Genomic DNA, 21226 nt, shown 5'->3' on the forward strand with positions numbered 1-21226 from the left:
TACATATTTTTTTTCCCAAATTGTCCATCTCACTCGACCATTTTAACCTTCCAACCCTTCTCTTTTGTTTCTTGCCTTCTTCTCCTTTTTCTTCCCTTGCGTTCTTCTCCTTCTTCTCCCTTTGCCTTCTTCTCTTTCTTCTCATTGTCCGCAAGAAAGGTAGCTCGTCCCCAACACATTTGGATCAAATTTCACCACCAAATTTGAAAATTGGAAAGATTAGGACTTAAGGTTTTATGAAACCTTAATTCAAATTTTAAAGAAATTTGAAAGTGTTTTGAGAAAAATTTATTCTTTTGATACTTAAAATTGAGAGAAACATTTAAATGATTTAGAATCGAGAAAATTTACTAAAGAATTGAGAGGATTTAAAAGTGAAAGATGTCTAGTGTCACGGTTCTAAGAGAAAGAAAGCGTTAAGAATGCTTAAACCTGAATGTCTATTAATAGATGAGAACATTTAAAGATAGATTACGTTCAAACTTTTGACAGTGGCTATTTATCTATCGATAGATAATATGATCTATCGATAAAATTTTCTATCTATCAATAAATTTGTCTTTGAATAATATTTTTTATTTTTAATTTTTATAAGTTTAAGGAAAAAAATAAATATTTAGTAATTTTACATATTTTATATTTAAATAATTAAATTTGAATNTTAAAATTAATAAAACGTAATATTATTTTTTTAATATTATTAATTATTATTTTAATTACTTAAAGTTAAAAAGTTAAATTTTATATTTAAAATTATAAATTTATTCAACCTATATATTTTTTATACATAAAAATAATTTTATCAATTTACATTAGATTTTTAGTAAAATATTTACAAATCAAACACTATAATTTTCTCAGTAATCATATTCTATGTAATCATCACTTAACTTTACTATATCAAATGTTATAAAATTATATTCTCAATAATCACATTCTTAATAATTATATACTCAAGGATCACATTTTCAACAATATCCTAAACGCAAAAAATGTAAGACATTGGGCCTTAATCGGTGGCCAAGTAAGCCAATTGACCAAAACGAGTAATCTGGAAAATACGGCTGCAATATTACAAGCACCGGTGCAAAGGCAGAGGGTTTAAGTTTCTGTTCCTTGGAGGAGGAAAAGAGCAAAGGATGAGTAAAGGAGTCAAAAGGGGTTAAGGGTTGCCAACCGGTGCTTGTCCTTTTGAGACTTAGGTTTAAGGGTAACAGATTTTTCCCATTTCTTTCTTTTTGACATTTCTCTGGGTTTTCACAAGTAGAGAAGAAGAGAGAGATGGAAGGGAAGATGGAGCTAGAAAGTGAAGACAGGCTAAGCAACTTACCAGTGGAACGAAAGCAGAAGATGGAGATAGAAAGTGCGGACAGGCTAAGCAACTTACCAGAGGCAGTTCTACTTGATATCATATCATTTTTAAACACAAAAGATGCCGTTAGAACTTCTATTTTATCTACAAATTGGACAAATGTTTGGAAAGATCTGAAATCGATGCATCTTCAGGGCTTTACCATAAAAAAAGAAAATTTTGATCCCAAAATTTTTACAAGCTGCCCTCGTCTTCAAAGTTTGAAGCTGAATGATATTTTGCTTGAGGATGGGATTGTGATGTTCAGAATAGCTTCTATTACATTGAAAAGTTTAGAGTTGTCTTTTGTAAGGAGCGAATCAAGAGGGTGTCAAGTTATAATTGATGCTCCGAACTTAACCAGTTTTAGCTACGAGGGTTATCCTTCTTTGACGTTCGATATACTTAAGCATTCTCTTGAGGAAGTATATTTTGATCTGAATTGGAACCAAATGTCGATAATAAGAACTTGGATTATCAATGTTTGATGATCATGCTTGATGGGATTCGTCAGACAAAATCTCTCACACTATCCCTCTCCACCATTAAGGTAAATTTACATTTATCTTGTTCTTGAAAGGTTTTCTTTTCCTGTCTCTTTCTAACTTTTTTTTTATTGTGTCAGATTCTTTCCGAATTTCATGCATTGCTACAGGAAAGTGAAATACCATATACTGATTTAAAGATTCTAAACCTGAGAATTGAGGGGGAATGTGAGAATTTTGACATACCTCGTAACGTCCTGTACCACTTTTGCAAGAGCTCAACTTCATTGGAGATATGCTGATGTTGAAAGGTAAATAATAGCATCAAAATGTGAATTTTACATTTATTTTACTTGTCTTTTTTTTTATCAGTTAAACCCTTTTTGAAATAAATTGTGAAAATATATTTTTCTCATGAGTTTTCCTTTTTCTAGGGATATACATTGCGGAGTAGCAGGAAGAAATGGCAGTTTTTCAACATTGCTTTGGTATTGATTCTGGATGTAACCTTGGATTGAATGTAATCATTATGAAAACATGGTTGATGAGATCAAAACAACATTTAAGATTGTAATCATAAGTAGACAAGTACTATAGTATGTTTCTGAATTTGTAAGGGTCCTTTTTGGTTTTGTTTGAACTTTTTGTAGCTCTGGATGGGGAAGGTGGAGGCTTTGTGCTTTCATGTGCACCGTCAGTTACTGCTCTGCTGCGATTTTATTTCTAACGAATGAAAATTCCAGTACAATAACATGTTCATATGCTGTTTACTATAGTTTTACCATTCTAGTATATTTCAATTCAAGTTTGATTATCATGTCTATTTCAATTCATCAACATTCAGCTGGATAAAGTTAGAAACCAGCTGATCCAATTTGAACTGCTACTCACAACAGCACCATTTGTTGTTGCGATATTTGGGGTGGTAAGCAGGAAGATTTGGCATGAACTTGGCAATACCGTTGTTTGATGACCCAGGTGCATTTATTTGGGTCCTCATAGTACTAGGATATGTGGGATCATCATATTTTGTGCAGTCGACTTATGCCCCCTATAAAGGCAATAAAAAAAAAAAAGCAGTTTTTCCATGGTTGTTGTTATTAATTATGTACCCTGTATATGGATGAAAGAAATCCAAAAAGATGGCTTTCTTTTTTAGAGCCAATTCTTTAATTGCAGTTGCACAGGTTGAACTTCAAAAATCTCTTCAACTCTAGGAAATGGGGGAATGACACTTGCAAGAGATAATCCCCCAACAGGTGTATTGATGGTAAGAATAACGATTCTCATCTGCATTTATTAGTTTAGGTTGTCCAGCTTCAAGTAATGTAACTGGTTTTTTAATTTGTAAGGATGGCCTTCAATTTTTATTGACTTAACAAGAAGGAAACACTGTGTTTGTGAATGAGAAACTCTGAAGGCAGTTCCCTAAAATGGCCACCTTAGCGATGAGATCTGCCTTTATTTATTTATTTCTCTCTGTTTCTCTCCTTTTTGGCTAGAATGTTGATATGCTCCATGTTGCTCATTAAAATAAATAATTTTTATATTGTAACTTGTGTTATCTAACAAATCTTTTACTATAATCTACAGATGGGTGCAAAGCTGACAACAACTACTGGTCTATCAGGAATCGGAGCCATTATGCTTACATGTTTTGCAAGAAATAGAACAGTTGGAGTTTGTCTTGGATCAGGGGGAGAAGCTTGATTATATACTCAGTTCCATGAATCAGGGGCTTGTAAGTTTTTATATTGGTTGTTGATGCTTAAAATCTGGCTAATTGATATGATTACTTTATTTTTTCTTTCTTTCTGCTCAGGTGTCTTGGCTGAAAGACATTCAAAGCTCTAGATTTTGTTGTTATACCTAGGAAGGTATGGAGTGCTTTTTCCGGTTCTTTTAAAAATTTAAATTTCTGTCACTTGTTCTATCTTAATGTCTGCATTGTCTGATAATGGTTGGGGAAGTTCTCTGAAAATGAAAGGCACGGATGGGCAGACACTGGAAACCATGAAAGTTGAAACTGCCCTTTTGAGTTGCCTGCTGTTTGCATGGGACCCTAAGTGGCTCCCTGCTCATTGCTAGGACTAGGAGCTAGTATGGCAACTACGTCCAAGCCAAGTACTCTCTCTCCTGTCCTTAGCAGAGAGACTCTTTTTCCCATTAACCAAAAAACAAAAAAGAAAGAAAAGATCAAATATGAAATGTTATTGAATTTAAAAAAAAAAAATATTAAATCGATATACCCATCGTATATCATGTATCAAAATTTTATTTGTATCAAACAACAAAAATGGCAGGTTTTTCCGTACTAGTTTTCTCATTAAATCTAAACCCCTCATTCACTTCGAAATATCCATGTTCCATTCACTCTCTGAAACTCCCAAAGTTACCTTCAAAGCCACTTGTCATTGCTACTTGCTGTACAGCAACTCCTTCACCAACTCCATCTCCTTCACTCCCTCAAGATTCTGACCAAAACCCACCTCAGACTTCCCCTGACGGGAACCGGGATCGTCGGAAAGTATCAATTTATGTTTCTGATTTTGTATAAGGGTCCTTTTTGGTTTTGTTTGAACTTTTTGTAGCTCTGGATGGGGAAGGTGGAGGTTTTGTGCTTTCATGTGCACCGTGAGTTACTGCTCTGCTGCGATTTTATTTCTATTGAATGAAAATTCCAGTACAATAATATGTTCATATGCTGTTTACTACATTGGTTTTTGCTGTCACTGAACAAATACCTCCTCTGATTGTAGCAGTCTCTGACATAACTGATAAAAGTCCTCAATTTGTTTATTAGCTGTGGGAATTGTATTTCCCTATGCATATTTGATCTGGTTGCATGAATCGCTTCACAAGCTGCAACTTTATTAATTCTTTATACTTTAAAAGTGTATTCTACTTGGTTGCAAACTGTAACTTAATATAAAGCTTGATGTGATTCCTCGATTTCTGTTTGCTTTTCTCTGTAACAATTCCCTTAAAGTCAGTCCATTAAATTCTTAAAAGAGCTTATATTTGTCACAAGATTAATTGAATATGCATACATTTGTAGATACTATATATGTTTTTCTTTCAGCAGAAACTTTGGTAGTTTGCAATTTCTGAAACTAGTGCTAGGTTGTGACTTGTGTGCTTATATATTTGAAGCCATGATGTTGATCTATTTTTATGTCTGTAATCTCCCCCTTTTCATGTGCTTCGAATGAAGACCGCACTGTCGTAGAGCCTTTACTTCATCCAGAAGGGGCTAAACCTGGCAAGTGCGTTTCATTTTCAGGGTAAGCATGTCGTGAGTTACGTAGAAATTAAAATATTTATTGTATAATCATTCAATAGCCTTGCTTTTGTGTGAGTTACCTGAAAGAACATGAAAGTTATTTATTACCCATTAATAGTCATTTTTGCTCAAGGTTGCTTAATTTTTTGTCAGTCCTTTTTCAGCTATTGCTCAGGTTATCAGGTCTGTGTTAGGTCTAATTAAGGACCACCAATTCAGGCACACATTATAACATAAGGAGCAAATGGTTGATATATTCTTGAAAGAATTAGCAGGCTAATAGTTGAACTAGGTAAAGTGTTTAAAGTTGCTTGGTGAGGGTTCTCTAATGAAGGAAGACTGGTGAAATTTGGAGAAAATATGGTGACAAGCTGGATGCTAGTGTAAGTGGATTGTGATGCAACTGCACAAGGGGGTACAGAATAGAGAAAGAAGGAAAGAAAGGGAAAACTTAGGAAAAAAGGGTGGAAAAAAAAGAATAGAATGTTATAGAGAAAAGAACAACAAAGCAAGAAGATGGATTAGTCCTAATTGTAAGGAAAACCCATTGATAACCACTAGTCCTAGATTAAACCCTATTGTATTTCTAGGCTTAAACTAATGCACCTAAAATGGATAACCCCTCTTATAAATTAAGGCCTATAGCACATCTAGGGCTAGAATAAATGTGCCTAAAGTCCTTAGCATGGTGCACCATCAAGTTGCTCATGTTAGAAGCTTTCTGATGTCATTGTTCTGCTTGATATTTTGATTGCTAATATCATTGGACAACTAGTTTCAGCTGGCCTGGAATTTACAACTGGCTTCACACCTAGCATTTTTAGGCTATTGTTGTGGCTAACCTTGTCATTTGCCTGCAGCATTTTTTTTTTTTTAACTGCATTTAAAGCACCTTAAGATGGTGGAGTCTCATTTGTATATTATCAAAGTTTTAAGTAATTCAAAAATGTTTCTTCTGACATATTTCTCTTGGCTGGAAAATTAGTAGGTGTGTCCTGGGAATTGAAAGAACCAGAAACTTGTGGCTGTTCAAATATATATATATATAGCTTTCTAAGTCTCATTTAACTTCAATTGTCAGGAAATTGAGGCTGATTTGGTTTATATGTTCCTAAAAAAAATTAAAATGAGCAACAATTATTTGAATTATATGAAATTGATCAATTTTAATTTAATACTAATTTCATAAAATTGTTGAAGTGGATTTGTGAGTTAGTAAATACTTCAGAAGAACAGTTTTTGCAAGTAAACAAGGTTTATCATCTGACACTGTTGGATTGAAAATTGCTGCAACTTAGAAGCTCATTGGGAGCAGCTATCAACTGGTGTTATCAAATAAACTGTTGAGTTTAGCAATGATTTTAGTGAGATGTCGATGTAAGCTTTTAACTCTTGCTAGGGGTGCTAATTTAGTTCACTCATATTTTAGAGACTTGCAGATGGCTCTATTCCCATTGGTGCTTGTATCTTGCACCTTCCCCATTTCCCGGTTACTCATATATTGGCTCTGAGATAGGTTTCTGTTGTTTGAGATGAGGTTGTCTCCTGGTATTGTCACTTGTATCTCACATGCAAAAAATTGTTATTCTTTCATTTAGGATTGATGGAAAGCCAGAAGATGTCCTAAATCCAGGGAGGCAGTTGGAGAAAACAACACTGGTATGTTTTCCATGTTTTGGTTTGTGGATTCTTTTTACTTCATTGTTTGGGTTCTTGCTGATGCACTTTCATGGGTTGTGAAAATGGCTAATCATTTTAACTATCGTTATCTCTATTCCTGTCCTTCAGTATTGCGCTTTTCTGAATTTGGGGATTCGATCTATGGGTCTCGTTTCTGTTATCACTGTCAGTTTTTTATTTAGCCTGCTATATCTTGCTTCAGGGTTTAAGTTTTTGGAATATCCGCACTTCCTAATCTTTAACTAGTTTTTTTCTCAATGTGTTCCTTTCAGTAGTTTGTTTTTTTATATGATTCTTTTTGCACGTGTATTAAACAATTGAAAAATTAAATAAAATATAAAATTTTACTTTGGTTGCCATTAGATAAGGTTCATATTAATATCAGATGTAATTCAAATTAGATTGGATTAGTGGTAATCTCGAGGCTAATTGCACTCGATTAGATGGGGTGTCAAACTAAAATGTTAATAAACAAAAAAGGGTAAGGTTAAAAATATCCAATTAAGTCTAGCATTTAGCATATTTTCCCTATTAAGGATAGTAGCTTTTGTTTAGTGCTGGGATATTGTTTACAACCCAGCTTTAGCCAGTCAAATAAGATTCCCCATAGAACAAAAAATTAAAGCTTCATAATGAAGAGAAATAATGTCACAAAGGTGTGTCATGCATCAGAATTCTGGTTGTGCCCTTGATTGTGTGCGTAGACCAGAATTCAAAGGAATGGGGGCAGGCAATTTGAAGTGGGAAATGAAAGATAGCAAGCTACCACCACACACCTGTCCTTTGTTGCTGGATTAGTGGGGTTCCTAAGCAACAATCAAGAATGTCATTAACTTGTATAATACAAAGAATTTGCACTTTCACAAAGGGGAAAATATCCCTAATGTCGTGTACAAATTAGAACTTCCTAACACGTACTGATGTACGTTGACAGGATGATTCCTCCATCAAAAAAAATAAAAATAAAATTTCGATACGCGATCGAGTTTAACTTTGAGAACATTATGATGGATTAATATTCTGTTTGCGACATACCCAATTCTTTTTCTTGTGAGAAAAAGTTGATAAAGGGAAGAGGAAGAGAGGGGTTTGGTGACAGAACATATTCTTGACTCTGATTTGTTGATCTGACAATGATCAAACAACACAACACTGTTATTGTCATCTAAAAGGCTAATTTTGTACCTTTGTGAAGAGCATCATTTTGGAGCTCATATGTGTCATAAGGTAACAAAAATGGGATGTTTGTTTTGGACCAAGACACATGTCGAGGTCCCATTTGACGATGACCTTTCCAAGTTGGGCATTTTTATCCCTTAATCACTGATTAAACAAAGGTGATAAGCCTGCAGTCATCTCTTGATCCACCCATTGTCCCAAATCCTGGAAAAGGAGATTTCCCAATCCTTAAAATTGAGTTTGGATGAAGAGATTGAGGAATGTTAGTATGATAATGAATTTGATTGATTTGCCAACCTTCAACTGGATTGCAATGCACAAATCTGTAAGCTGATTATGGCATTTGATTGTTCCATTTTCGTAAGACACCTGTGGAAGTTTAAGTTGTTTATTTTGTGCTGCTAATCAGGGAATGGGCCCACAAAAGCTGGAGGGAGGATTCAATGCATATTTCTATAATCGGTACATATTTGTCTAGTTCAGTAGTAGATGAAAGTAAAAAATATGTATTTTCAGTATATATTTAAATTACATGACTTGTTAAATATTTATACAAGTCATGTAACTCAAACTAATGATGTTTTAGTCTATATAACATTAGTACACACTTGAGCATTTATCTCATTGATTGGTACATAATCTCTTATCTAAAGAGCAAAATTCGAACCCTCCCTCTCTCTCAATTATAAAAAAAGTTCAATGTCTATATAGCAGTAGTACTCAGACTTTCGGTCATTGATAAGTCTGTTTTTAAATTGAAATATGTTAAAAAAGTTCAAAAGAAATTAGTCGAAATAATTAAATACGAGATATTAAAATTTTCTCTTTATCATATCTTAACTTATAATTATTACAATATATTTTCAGTATATATTTAATTAAATATTTTTATATATTTTGTAATTTAATAAATACGTGCAACTTTATATGAAAACTTGGTGTAAGGAAAGTAACATTAGTTATTTATTTATTTGGCGGAGAGAGATTTGAAGTTGCCGTGAAAGATTGTTATAACAATCTACAATTAAAACAAGGAATGAAGAGAAACCAAATAAGAAAAAAAAGTTGAATGTGCTTCATTTCTATTCCAAGTTCTAACAGCGATTCCCAGTATTGTATTTACCCTTTAAAAAGCAGCAGAGCTTGTGTTTACAATTGAAAGGGGTGTCTTCCTAGTCCTCATCACAAGAGATGTTGTGCTTTGTTCCATTTGTAAGCAGCTTCTCAAATCTTGAGACTCATACTCTGGTTTTCCTCTGGTAATACTTAATCAATGTACTCCTCATACCTCCCAAGCCAAAAACATAATTCAGTATTTAGTACCCCAGGAGAAATACAAATATACTACTATTGTAAATAATTCCAAGTCATGAAAGTCATCTTAATGTTATTAACAAGCTTTTATAATCTTTCAAAAGAAAAAAAAAAAACAAGCTTTTATAGCAAGTGGGCAGATCATTTGACAAGTGATATATACAGGTACTTCTCAATGACCTCAGCTGAACAAGATGAATGCTTTCATGCAAAAGGCTAATTACAAATTACCTCATTCTTGTTTTTTGGTGATTCCTTCCCAGATGACTTCAAAATGTTTAAGGACAAGGTCTTGATATCATTCCCCGCCTCCTCACTTCAAAATTTAGCAGCAGGAACAAACATATATTGCCAGAAAAATTGCCACATAATCAACAAACCAGATAAATAAAGTATAGCTCACCAGATTGCAAATGTAAGCAAAATTTTGCATAGCTATTTCCAAATTCGAATACATAAAACCAGTCCTTCCTTTACACCAACAAGAGCCCATTAAATAAGGATACAAGAAAATGCTAGGTGGCAAAAAAGCCCATTAACAACTTCCCAAACACAGCAGCACTCAACAACCATAGCTAACATAATAAACAATAACTAAATTGAAGTGAAACCCATTACATAAAAACAAGTAAAACATAATAAAAACTTCAATTTTTGGTCAAAAGACTTGTGTATCAATCACAAAAATCAATTAAGAGGAGTTGTTAAAACAAGGAATAAACAGAAACCAAATAACAAGAAGTTGAAAGTGCATCATTTCTATTCCAACTGTGATTTCAATTTTCAATGCTTGCAGGCATCATCTTCAATGTATTGAGCTCTAAGTCTTTGCTAACGGATATAAATGGCAAGCCAGGATCAACATGTTCTGCAATGCCCATAAAAAAAGTTGCACTGAACTGCATTAGAGAAGGCAAGATTCAGGCAGTTGCCTCAGACTGCAAAATAAGCTAAATAGTTCTCCATAGTTGATATTAAACAGAATTAGACACGTTACATGACCCTATGTAACAATTGTTTATTGTGGAAAATCATGTTTATGCGATAAAATTTAACAGAAAGGAAAAATCAATCACATCTTTGAGTGCAACAATCATCAACATAATCAAACAACTTGAAAGGCCTGCATAGGTACAGCATGAAGGCAATAGTCTGCCCCGAGCAAAGCAGTTCTGGCATCAGCAGTTGCAACCACATTTTCTGGTAGCTTGTGTTCAGGAAAGTATGTTCTGAGAACAGTGAAGATAGATAATGTTCTGAGGTCAATTAAACTCGATGAGTACCATCATCATATAATTGTAAAGCGGGACATAATTCAAAGAATGGAAAAAATAAAAGAAACACCCCACCAATTACAATGGTTCTCATTAATGGATTACCAAACTGCAGGATCTCGTACAAGCATGCTAACTTCCATTTGAGTCTTTTTATTGGCAACATGTGCAGCCATTGCAGTGCCAAATGATCCTCCTCCTAACACCACCACCTTCAAACCAAATTAAAGAAATGTAAATTACCAAATTATGACACAGCCTAGTTGGACTTGGAGTGGTTTATGCTATAAATAAAGTTTAAATTGAAAGGAGAAATCAAATTTACAACAAAATTTTAAAAAAATAATAATACTAAAGAAAAACAGAATCTTCTTCCTTCAACTCTATCAAAACAAACCCAAAATTCCTAAAGACAAAATGAGAGCCAACAAAAGTCCTAACAAAGAAAAAAGCAAACAGAAAGCAAACCTTTTTAGTCCGTTCAAGACCATCAGTTTTGGCCTTGGACCGCCAAAAACGGGACCATCTAACAAGCTTCTCCCAAGCGGGCCGGACCTGCAGGTAACATAAAATTTGCGTGCAAAAACAAAACCCTCGAGATACAAAAAGTTCAAACAAAAGCAAAAAGAATCCTATACAAAATCAGAAACATACTATAGTACTTGTCTACTCATGATTACAATCTTAAGTTTTCGTAATCATTACATTCAATCCCAAAAAGGTTACATCCAGAATTAATACCAATGCAATGTTGGAAAACTGTCATTATTTTCCTGCTTCTCTGCAATCTATATCCTAAGAAATCAATGAAACGGAAAAACTAATGAAAAAAATGAGTTTTCACGATTTATTTCAAAAAGGGTTTAACAGATAAAAAAAAAGACAACTAAAATAAGTGTAAAATTCACATTTTTATGCTATTATTTACCTTTCAACACAAACATATTTCGAATGAAGTTGAACGGTAGACGACAGGCTAAGCAACTTACCGAAGGTACTTCCACGACACATTGCAATTCAAACCTAAAAAGCTAGACAAATGTTTGGAAATCTCTAGAATCCTTGCATCTTCGTGGGTTTACCATGAGGAATTCTTGATGTGTTTCTTGATGTGTCATAGAAACCTTTGGTAAGTTACTTAGCCTGTCCATCTTGTGCTTTCCTTCCATCTCCATCATCTTCTTCTTTACTTGTAAAAACCCTGAGAAGTGTCAAAAACAAGAAATGGGAAAATCTGTTATCCTTAACCCTAAGTCTTAAAAGACAACAACCGCTTATATAGCCGGCCGGCACTCTTAACCCTCTTTCTCTCCTTTTCTGATACTTTGCCCTTCTACTCCTCCTCCAAACAGAAACCTAAACCCTTATTCTTTCGCACCCGTGTCCTGATTTTGTAGCCGGTTACTCAAGGGCCAAACGGTGTCGTTTGGCCCCCTCAGGTTGGGCCGTTTGGGCCCCTCAGGCATAATCATCCCAATCCCCAATTAAGCCCCAATGCCTTACTTTTATATATTTTATCATTATTTTTCTCACAAGGAACTCATGAGCCTTGTTATTGTATAAAAAAAAAAATTAGTATAAAAAACTATTATTTATAATTCAATTCGAATAATAAATATTTAATTTAAATTTTATATGAATATGTGATGAGTAATAGATTTATTATCTAAATTCTACTCGAACTCATCACAAGATATTTTAATTTTACTTAATCGGATCAAATAATGTTAAATATTTAATTATAAGATATCCATTGAAATTTTTTATTTGTGACATAATATTCAAAAAAAATCTCTAAATTATTTTAAAAAATTCAAATAAATTTTTATATTGTTGTTACATTCAATTAAAATTTTATATTTATATTTTAAATCAAATAATTTTTTTTATTTTAAATTAAATAATTTCTTATTATTAATCATTGATTTAATTAACATATTATTTATTATTTTATATTACATAATACTGACATGATATATTAATATATTATAATTAATAATAATATAATATATTAATATATAATAATAGATGATAACGTAATAAATTAATTTAATATAATAATATAATTATATGATATTTTTCATCTTTCACATTAACATCGTGTTAATGTTGTGTAAATAAAAAATAACAAATAATATATTAATTAATAATAATTAATTATAAAATATTTATTTAAATAAAAATATTTTAAATTATAAAATTTAAATATTAATGTATCTTGTACGCTTGAAAAATAATATAATTTTCTCATTATGTGTGGATAATATTAATTTTAAAAAATAATCAAATTTTCTCATTATGTATGAATAATAATTTTATTAATATATTTTTTTAATTTTTTAACCATACAACCATTAACTTTTCTACTCAATTAATTAATTTTCAAAAGGAATACTCATTAATATGTCTTTTATCATTGAAAAGAATTATTTTCAATTGAAATGGATATTTAAAAAGCATTTTAATTAAATATCCAAATTGGATTATTATCCAAAACAAACACCCTTGTTGGAGATTTTAATCTCCCAAGAAACTAATGAAACTTAAAGAAACTGCTAGAAGGAGGAGAAAGTAGAGCTGGACAGGGAGAGAAGGATCCATGAGTCTAACTGACCGAGAAGCCGTTGATTGTTCTGCCATCCCAGCATTTCAGGTTGAGTTTCGGCATTTTTCTCTTTAATTTCATAGGTATTAGGTGAATAATTGAAGGATTATTAGTTCTAGCTGGAAAAGCATTTAAATCTTGATTTGGGTTTTTAATTTTACATATGGGTTTTCATTTATATTGGTGAAAATAGCAAGTACATATAGTTTTGTTTGGTTTTTTTTTTTCCCCTTTTAGGGGTTTATTTCTTACATTTTCTTTTGAATACAGGGTCCTAATGAAGGAGATGAAACAATCATGAGTATAAATGATGAAGAGAATGTTGTGTCAGAGGGGCAGAGGAAAAAGAAGAAAAAGAAGCAAGTTTCTACTCGTCCTGCGTGTTCATGGGTTTATTTTAGGTAGAATTTGGTGTTTTTCAATGCAGGGTTTCCTAAACGTATTTGTTTTCAGGTTGTTGCTAGTGTACTAACATGTAAATTCGAATATTTTAGCCGGGAGTTTATCAAGGAATATAGTGCTTCTCATCCTGAATCCTCAGGCCTTAAAGCTGTGAGTATTCTGGTTCACCTTTAATCAGTTGACAATGCCTCTGTTACTATATGATGAATTGCAACAACAACAAGTAGATATAATAGTTCTTTTTCGGTTTTCATTTTTTACTGCTAGGCCACAAAGGCTGCATCAGATGCTTGGAAGTTAATGAGCACTGAGGAGAAAGAAAAATATACTCGACGGGCTCGTGAAGTGTGGGATAGCTACTTGAGTACAGCTCCAGCACGCATCCCTAAGCCCAGGAAGCAGGTAGCATTTACTTTTGGTGCTTGCAATTCAACTTACTGTTCATCCAACAAATTTATGATTATGCAATGCAGACTAAATTAGTTACGAGATGCTCTCCTGGCCGCTTATTCAATGTGCTACAGCGGCTCACGCCCGAGCAAAAGGCTGCAGTGAAGAGCATGGGATTTGGTAGTCTACTTGGTTTGAGATGTCGCACTCTACGTCGCAGTTTGTGCCTTTGGTTGTTGGAGAGGTTTAACACTGTGCGACGCAGCTTGGAGATATGTGGGGAGCGCATTCCTTTATCCCCAAGAGATGTAGAGCATGTGATGGGACTAGCAGCTTGTGGGAAGGATGTGGTGAACTCAGGGCCTGATGACTTGATTGCAGACTTACGTCAAAGTTATAACGCTACTAATCGTGGGATTTCAGTGCGACTTCTAGAGGAATGGTTGGCAGCTCCAGAAGCAGGAGAGGATTTTAAGAGATCATTTATCCTTTATGCACTGGGTACACTTTTATCTCCAACAGCAAGGCTGGATGTTAGCCCATCATTCCTCCACTTTTTAATTAATATGGATGTTGTGCACCAGTATAATTGGGGAAAGTTCTTGCTTGACCGGCTAGTTCGGGAGGTATCACGTTTTCGTCAAGGAAAGCAGCGTGCAGTTGGTGGATGCCTTCTTTTTCTCCAGGTTGACATAGAAATGCTCTGGCTTTTCTTTTATAGTTTTAATCCAAAATTATCACTAAATTAGTATTGCTTCTCAGTTGTTTTATTATGAGAGCATCTCTATTGAGGGAGCTGGTTCTTCTGCACCTATGGTCGTTCCTTGCCTATCTTCATGGGGGGAGGAAGAGATCACTGAAAGAGAAAAGCGAGAAAGAGAACTTGGTGGTTATGGTCGTGGAGAGGTACAATTACATTCTTTGTGCATCAGACATGCAATTTCTATGAACTTATCAAGTTTTCTGCTCTGCAGGTTACTAGCAAGGATAGTTTTCTTGGTATGGAATTGCTAGAATATAGAGTCCAAGTGGAAGGCCTGTCAGGAGGCAAAATGAGCAGCAGCATTGAGCTTAATCCCATCTTTGAGCAGGAGGGGACCCAGGTAGTATATGATGAGTATTAATGTACCAATAAATTTCATAAAATTTTTTAAAACCTTTCCCTGAGTTTTGTTGAAAAGTATCCTTTGCAGATAATTAGGATCCGATATGAGTTTATTGTACTTGGATAACATTGTAAATCATACATTGAAAAAAATATGGTGATAGATATAAAATGTTTAGAAATTTAAGCACAAACTTGTTGATTTTGATCTATAAGTTTATTTAATTATCAAGGGGTTTCTTGGTAGTATTTTGTTGTTGGATAAATGACTTATATTTATTAGGCTGAAATGTTCTGCCAAAGATTATGCATGGTAAACTGTATCATAAGCCCTTTGCTTTACATTATATGTTGTTTTAAATTGGTGGGATTCTTTATTATGACTTTATGACGTTATGTATGTGTTGTAACTTTTATGGTCATATAAGCATTATTTATCTGTTTTTAGCATGAAAAGTTCTTAGGTTTAAGTCTTGGAAATATGTTCAAATAGATGAGTTATTTCAAGGATTCTTTAGTCTTGATTAGTTTTAAGACTTTTGGTGAAATCATGATTCATGCTGTTTTAAAACTAAATTTATTGTCTTCCTATTTTATTGTGTTGAAGGAATTTTTCTATAGTTCCTATTCAAGTTGCTAGGCCTGCTTGGACAACTCATTTTCAAGTGAATGCTCAACCAGAAACGAGAATTAACTAATAGATATTTTCCTTGGGATTTCCTTGACATGTTTTGGCAGTGAAATGTATTTTTGAATCCACAATGATCTCTGTTTCTGACTGGTTACGAACATCATAAGTCTCAAGAATCTAATGTGATGGGGAATTTTTGAAGCAAGTGTCCAAAGATGTTACTATTAAATTACAAATTCTCCTGTTTGTGAGCCTCTGAAAGCTAAAGCATGGACCTTTCTCAAGCTTGGCTTAGGGTGAGATGAGCTTTGTAATGAAATCTTGGATAGTTTGCCTGCATCTATGAGCTTGAAGACCTGCCTTAGCTAAGACAGTTAACATAAAGCAATTCTTAGCATAAGTAAACACTTGAATTAATAGATGACTTAAATGTGATGATTAACTTGTGTTTAGATGAAAGGGATTATTCTCGACTCACAAATCTTCTTTCTGCTTGTTGATTTTGTAGGCTGACGAAGAACAAATGAACAGTGATTTTAGTATGGAGGAGGTAATAGTTCTTTCCATAATGCTGCTTCACTTTGGTGATTCCTAGATTTCTTAGCCGATTGTTCACTTTAACCTGTACTGCATTTTGTCATTTGTTCATCATTGCTTTTGCTGTCCCATGGTTGTCCCAAAGATATTCTGCTACCAAAATTTATAAGACTCTAAAGATGACATGCCATCTATTATATAATTTCATATAGCATTCAAATGTGATAAAAAAGTTCCCTTCTTCCTGTATCTCTCCCGCTGTCTCCTCAAAATGGTGAAACTGATTTAGTATGCATAAACATGGAGGATATGATATAAGTGGAAGAATCAGTTCAAGTTTTAATCTGCCCGAAAAAGTTGGACATGCTTCAAATGTTAAATTTAAATCTACAAGACAATAAACTTTTCTTTTAATCAACAGAAACCACCTCTCAAGTGGAAGTTATGGGCTGTCCAGTTTCATAAAATTATGACTGTTTGACGTGTTATTACTTAATTCCTGTTGGCATGTTTCTACAGGCAAATGTGGCAAATTTCCCAAAGAGTAAGAGTATGATGTGTGGGGACATGGAGGTGATTGTTGAACCGGGTAGAACACCATGCCGGAACAAAGAATACGGGTGCAGTGAAACAGTGGATTACACGAGGAATGATGATCATGAAGAAAACTGCGTTTTCACGCCATGTGCATGCCCGCTTCCAAATTGCAATTTCATTGGCTCATCTGAACAACTGTCACTACACTTCAGTAGCAAACATTGGGATTCCGGAAGGCGTTTTAGGTACAAGATCCCATTGCCTGTCACTTTGGGGATGAACGAGCAGTTCCTCGTTCTCCAAGCCGAGGAGGATGGCATTCTCTTCATCCTCTACAAGGGTGTTGAAAGCATTGGGAATATGATCATGATAACTTGTATTGCCCCAAGCTCATCTAAGGAAAAATTTTTGTATGATGTTGTATCAGGAAAAGGAATTAGATCTCTCAGACTGAAGTCATTGACAGAGAATTTTCCAGGACGAGTAGAAGGTTTTCCTCCCATGGATTTCCTCCTAATCCCTTTTCGATTCCTTGGTCCATCTGGGGAGCTCAATTTAGAAGTCTGTATATGGAACTCTACACAACTTGCTTCAAATTGCCCTTGATTTCTTGCTTGTTAAAGTGCATAGTATATAATTCATCAATCAATTAAATTCTGTCAATTTTAGTTAATTTTTTCGGTTATTTTGATGAAATTTTGTTATTTAAAATTTATAATTAAATCGATTGAGAAATTAATCATTAACATTATTATTATTTAATAAATATACTTTTTATTCAAATTAAAATAATCAATCAAATTGATCGAGATAAATCGATTTTGATTTTTATATAATCGTGTTTAATTGGGCAAAACATGTCTTGTACTAACTTATTTAACTGATCCTGTTTAACCCTTTTATCAGAATTTCCTTACAATGATTGAAACCACATAAAATTATAACATGGTGAGACCAACAGTGACCCTACATGCATGGCAGATTCTAGATTCGACCAAGAAAATCTTGGCATCTAGTTTTTCAGGTTTGCATCAAATTTTTGCAGTTTGGTCCCGCAAAAAAGGGACGTAAGTGAGTTCTGGACAGATTAGAAGGAAAGGGCAATACAGTCAAGTAGACCTCTAAAACTAAAAAATCTGGCAACCCGAAATCTAAGCAACAGGAACACAAGTACAACCAGGTGCAAGAAAAATTATGAGTGGCATAAACAGCACCAGTTGCTTCTCTTCAGTGTTCCAAAACCTACATGAAACTGAACTTTTGTCTGCAAAGAAGAAATCTAGGTTCAGTTTCATGGTCCCCAGGGACCAGTTTAATGGTGGTTGTACTGGGATTTTCTGTAAGGTTTCTGAAAGTGGAATTGGTGGCAACCCCACAAACAGCAAAGTGTCTGTCAGGTCCAAGAACAGGATGGAAGAGTATAACACAGCCATGAAGAGGATGATGAGAAATCCATATGAGTATCATCATGATCTTGGTTAGCTTGTTTTCTATTTCCCCCATTTCTCACATTTCCATTTGCATTCAATAGTTTGGTTAATCAATTTGGTACCAGATTTTGGTTTCTGTAAGTTCTTTTTTTCTGTTCTTTTCCTTTTTCTGTAAGAACCCTGTGCTAATCTGTTACCGTAATGGCCATTGTTGTAAGGACCTTAAAATATTGCAGCTACTTTATGGGAGAAAGGAGGATGAAATATTTTAATTAGAGAAATATGGATCTGGATTCATTAAGTATACTTTTCTGACTTTGGATTGTGTTGTATCACGTGACTTTGTAACTTTTTAAGCAAATTATACTGTTTACAAGTAAAGGGTATTGATTAAAATATTTAATAGAAGCATGGAACTTTATCTTCTTTCTGGGATGACATGTGATCCATCTTCTGTGCATTAACTTTTACTTTGTCTCCCTCTTAGATAGGATAATCACACCCTTTCCAGCCCAACCTTTAATAAAATGACTTCAAAATTTTCTTGTTTAAGTTTGCTTTGTGCCAACCAAACTCTGAATCCCCAATCCATGGTGTTGTTTGCCTTGCTATCAGTATCGAATACTGCAGCACAAGCTCCGTGATGTCTTAGAACAGGAAGGACTCGCAACCATGGATTAGAGACTTCTTGACTTAGAGCCCTGGAAAAGTAAAAATTCTGGGGATAGACATCAGGAATTTGGTATATAAGACTACCTATTAAAAACTGCACTGCAAGTGACAAGACATTGTTTAGACAAGTATGCTGAAACTGCACAGGTTTGTGCCAATCCATTCTTTTGCAACTTCTGTCTAAGGAGACTCCCAACTTGTTTGCTTTACCGGAGAATTGCAAGTTTGATACTCCCTTTGTCTCCATAAACTTGTCTTATGTTGACTTTTTTGTTGGTCAAAAATTTATTTACTTTGACAGATCAGCTTGGATCTCTATGAGATAAATCTTCCAAGTGAATCTATCTGGTATTTTTGGAACTGGTTCTGCATTTGGCATACATTTTGTATTCCTAATAGTCCACCTCTACACTTCCTCACCTCATCGAGAATAGGACCTCCTCTTGTTCCACAATATTAAACATGAGGCACTGAAAGTGGGTTTGCTGTATGGCTACCCTCAGTGTTAGTGTTCATGATCGCAAGTACTTCCATTACAATCTCCTTATAAGGGAAAGAAAAATAAAAGATGTGTTAAGTCATATAGCTCAATTATTCTGAGAATCTGATTATTCATGTCCTGTTTTCAGGCATGAACTACACACTGATAACTGACAATTTGATTGTGGGCTCTCAGCCCCAGAAACCTGAAGATATTGATCATCTGAAACAAGAAGAGAAGGTGGCCTATATTTTGAACTTGCAGCAGGACAAGGACATTGAGTATTGGGGGATTGACTTGCAGTCCGTAATAAAAAGATGTCGACAACTGGGAATTCGTCATATGAGAAGGCCTGTAAGGAAAACTTTCTCCACTTGGATTTATAAATTATTTGTTCAGGGATAACTCCACAATCAAATTTGAAGGACTTTTAGGAAAAGGCAGGCCAGTTTATTCAGAATAAACAATTAATCTTTTGATGCTAGTTGAAAAAGATGTTATAAAGAAAATGACAGTTCCTCGTTGTGTATCAGTGAAGAATAAATGCATGGATTGCATAATTACTTGAAAGGAAGTTTGATGCTTTTGGATGCCTGACTTAACATATTTATCTTATGCATTGGTAGGCACGAGACTTTGATCCAGATTCCTTGAGGAATGAATTACCTAGAGCTGTTTCCTCATTGGAATGGGCCATTTCTGAGGGAAAAGGAAAAGTATATGTGCATTGCACAGCTGGGTTAGGAAGAGCTCCTGCAGTGGCTATTGCCTACATGTTCTGGTTTTGCAACATGAATGTGAGTCCTTAACTTTTCTATATCGCATAATTGTCTTAGCTTAGTTACATATTTCAGTGCGTATAAAGTTTCATTGCTCAATATTAGTTAAAATTGTCAGCTAAATACAGCGTATGATGCACTGACTTCAAAGAGACCTTGTGGACCCAATAAAATAGCAATACGTGGGGCCACCTATGATCTGGCTAAAAATGATCCATGGAAGGAGCCTTTTGAAAGTCTTCCTGAACATGCCTTTGAGGGAATAGCAGATTGGGAGAGGAAGTTGATTCAAGACGGTGTTCGTTCCCTCCGCGGAACATGATTATCTCAGTAAGTATTTGTTGTATTAAAGCCAATTTGAAAGTGCAGGGCAACTAAATTCCAAAATATTGGGGGCATTGCTTGTGGGATATTGAAGCAGATCTCTCCAAGGACTACTTTCCTGACTGATCAGTAAATTACTAGGTCAATGCATCCATAATTTGGTTTTTCTGTGTCATCATTTACAGAAGAGAACAATTTTCATAGTAACTATTTGTCATAATTTGGTTGCTAATTGCTAGGCCTATTAGCCGTAGTAATTCAACCAGCTGATGAACCATAAATAAAAAACCATAGAAAGGAAACAAGAACACATGATGTTTTTCCATATTCAAAAGCATGATTTATATGATCCTGACCAAGCTATGTAAGCCGAAGTTTAGGTTTGAAACTTGAATGACCACTCTGGCGACTCAGTTTACCAATAAATATCGTACTTACTTACAGGCAACGCATGCTGAACAGATTGGAGACAAAGTAATGTACCAATGAGGAGCGAAATGTTTAGAAGTAGGTAGCTTGCAAACAGGGCACCTTGAAGGATAAACTTAAACTTATAGCTGTGCTCAAGTCTCTGGTATATGTATCTATGGTCATTCCAAGAGAAAATAACTACATTTAATTTGCGGTTGAGCTTAGCCAGAATAAGTTAGTAATATGCTTGCTACATTGCCACAGAGTCTAATTATGATGAATAGTAGTAAATATGCAATTTGAGCATCTGCAAAATCTGGAGTACTATACCAGACAACATCAAACAAAATTCTTTG

At 34.4% G+C, this 21226-nt stretch overlaps 3 protein-coding genes and 2 long non-coding RNA genes across 10 annotated transcripts; 4 read left to right on the forward strand and 1 right to left on the reverse strand.

Moving 5' to 3' along the window:
- LOC18587423 lies at positions 1854-3032 on the forward strand. Of its 2 annotated transcripts, none has more exons than XR_001929901.1 (3): positions 1854-1901; positions 1977-2147; positions 2271-2595. It is a non-coding gene; the product is annotated as an uncharacterized LOC18587423 (long non-coding RNA). The 2 variants fall into 2 exon arrangements; XR_001929902.1 differs by lacking the exon at positions 1854-1901 and adding an exon at positions 3016-3032 and having other exon boundaries at positions 1980-2147; positions 2271-2529.
- On the forward strand, positions 4107-8485 carry LOC18587424. Of its 2 annotated transcripts, none has more exons than XM_018129414.1 (4): positions 4107-4470; positions 5051-5120; positions 6718-6778; positions 6908-8485. In XM_018129414.1, exons 1-4 carry the CDS (start codon positions 4434-4436, stop codon positions 7043-7045), a joined length of 306 nt encoding a protein of 101 aa, XP_017984903.1. In that variant the 5' UTR covers positions 4107-4433; the 3' UTR covers positions 7046-8485. The 2 variants fall into 2 exon arrangements, with proteins under 2 accessions (XP_017984903.1, XP_017984904.1); XM_018129415.1 differs by having other exon boundaries at positions 8388-8485.
- On the reverse strand, positions 9035-11918 carry LOC18587425. 3 transcript variants are annotated; one of them, XR_001929898.1, is made up of 3 exons: positions 11035-11918; positions 9524-10778; positions 9035-9266 (listed from the first exon to the last, which is right to left on the reverse strand). It is a non-coding gene; the product is annotated as an uncharacterized LOC18587425 (long non-coding RNA). The 3 variants fall into 3 exon arrangements; XR_001929900.1 differs by lacking the exon at positions 9035-9266 and having other exon boundaries at positions 9707-10778; positions 11035-11347; positions 11495-11918; XR_001929899.1 differs by lacking the exon at positions 9035-9266 and having other exon boundaries at positions 9707-10521; positions 10642-10778.
- On the forward strand, positions 13029-17429 carry LOC18587426. Its single transcript, XM_007011190.2, has 9 exons — positions 13029-13219; positions 13442-13572; positions 13666-13723; positions 13841-13975; positions 14047-14649; positions 14726-14869; positions 14938-15066; positions 16208-16249; positions 16756-17429. Exons 1-9 carry the CDS (start codon positions 13166-13168, stop codon positions 17377-17379), a joined length of 1920 nt encoding a protein of 639 aa, XP_007011252.2. The 5' UTR covers positions 13029-13165; the 3' UTR covers positions 17380-17429.
- On the forward strand, positions 17891-21098 carry LOC18587427 (phosphoglucan phosphatase LSF2, chloroplastic). Of its 2 annotated transcripts, XM_007011191.2 has the most exons (5): positions 17891-18250; positions 19505-19710; positions 19983-20153; positions 20254-20465; positions 20904-21098. In XM_007011191.2, exons 1-4 carry the CDS (start codon positions 17968-17970, stop codon positions 20455-20457), a joined length of 864 nt encoding a protein of 287 aa, XP_007011253.2. In that variant the 5' UTR covers positions 17891-17967; the 3' UTR covers positions 20458-20465; positions 20904-21098. The 2 variants fall into 2 exon arrangements, with proteins under 2 accessions (XP_007011253.2, XP_007011254.2); XM_007011192.2 differs by lacking the exon at positions 20904-21098 and having other exon boundaries at positions 20254-20793.

The sequence above is a fragment of the Theobroma cacao genome, chromosome 10, assembly GCF_000208745.1.
Source record: "Theobroma cacao cultivar B97-61/B2 chromosome 10, Criollo_cocoa_genome_V2, whole genome shotgun sequence".
NCBI lineage: Eukaryota > Viridiplantae > Streptophyta > Magnoliopsida > Malvales > Malvaceae > Theobroma > Theobroma cacao.

What these genes read in the sequence shown, in the direction of transcription:
- LOC18587424 (XM_018129414.1), top strand. Translation starts at nt 4,434, where the DNA reads ATGGGGAAGGTGGAGGTTTTGTGCTTTCATGTGCACC. An exon ending in TTTGTGCTTTCATGTGCACC is followed by an intron (nt 4,471 to 5,050) that starts GTGAGTTACTGC and finishes CTTCGAATGAAG; the next exon opens with ACCGCACTGTCGTAGAGCCT. An exon ending in AGTTGGAGAAAACAACACTG is followed by an intron (nt 6,779 to 6,907) that starts GTATGTTTTCCA and finishes CCTGTCCTTCAG; the next exon opens with TATTGCGCTTTTCTGAATTT.
- LOC18587426 (XM_007011190.2), top strand. Translation starts at nt 13,166, where the DNA reads ATGAGTCTAACTGACCGAGAAGCCGTTGATTGTTCTGCCATCCCAGCA. An exon ending in AATCCTCAGGCCTTAAAGCT is followed by an intron (nt 13,724 to 13,840) that starts GTGAGTATTCTG and finishes TTTTACTGCTAG; the next exon opens with GCCACAAAGGCTGCATCAGA. An exon ending in TTGAGCAGGAGGGGACCCAG is followed by an intron (nt 15,067 to 16,207) that starts GTAGTATATGAT and finishes TTGATTTTGTAG; the next exon opens with GCTGACGAAGAACAAATGAA.
- LOC18587427 (XM_007011191.2), top strand. Translation starts at nt 17,968, where the DNA reads ATGAGTGGCATAAACAGCACCAGTTGCTTCTCTTCAGTGTTCCAAAAC. An exon ending in TTCGTCATATGAGAAGGCCT is followed by an intron (nt 19,711 to 19,982) that starts GTAAGGAAAACT and finishes ATGCATTGGTAG; the next exon opens with GCACGAGACTTTGATCCAGA. An exon ending in TCTGGTTTTGCAACATGAAT is followed by an intron (nt 20,154 to 20,253) that starts GTGAGTCCTTAA and finishes TAAAATTGTCAG; the next exon opens with CTAAATACAGCGTATGATGC.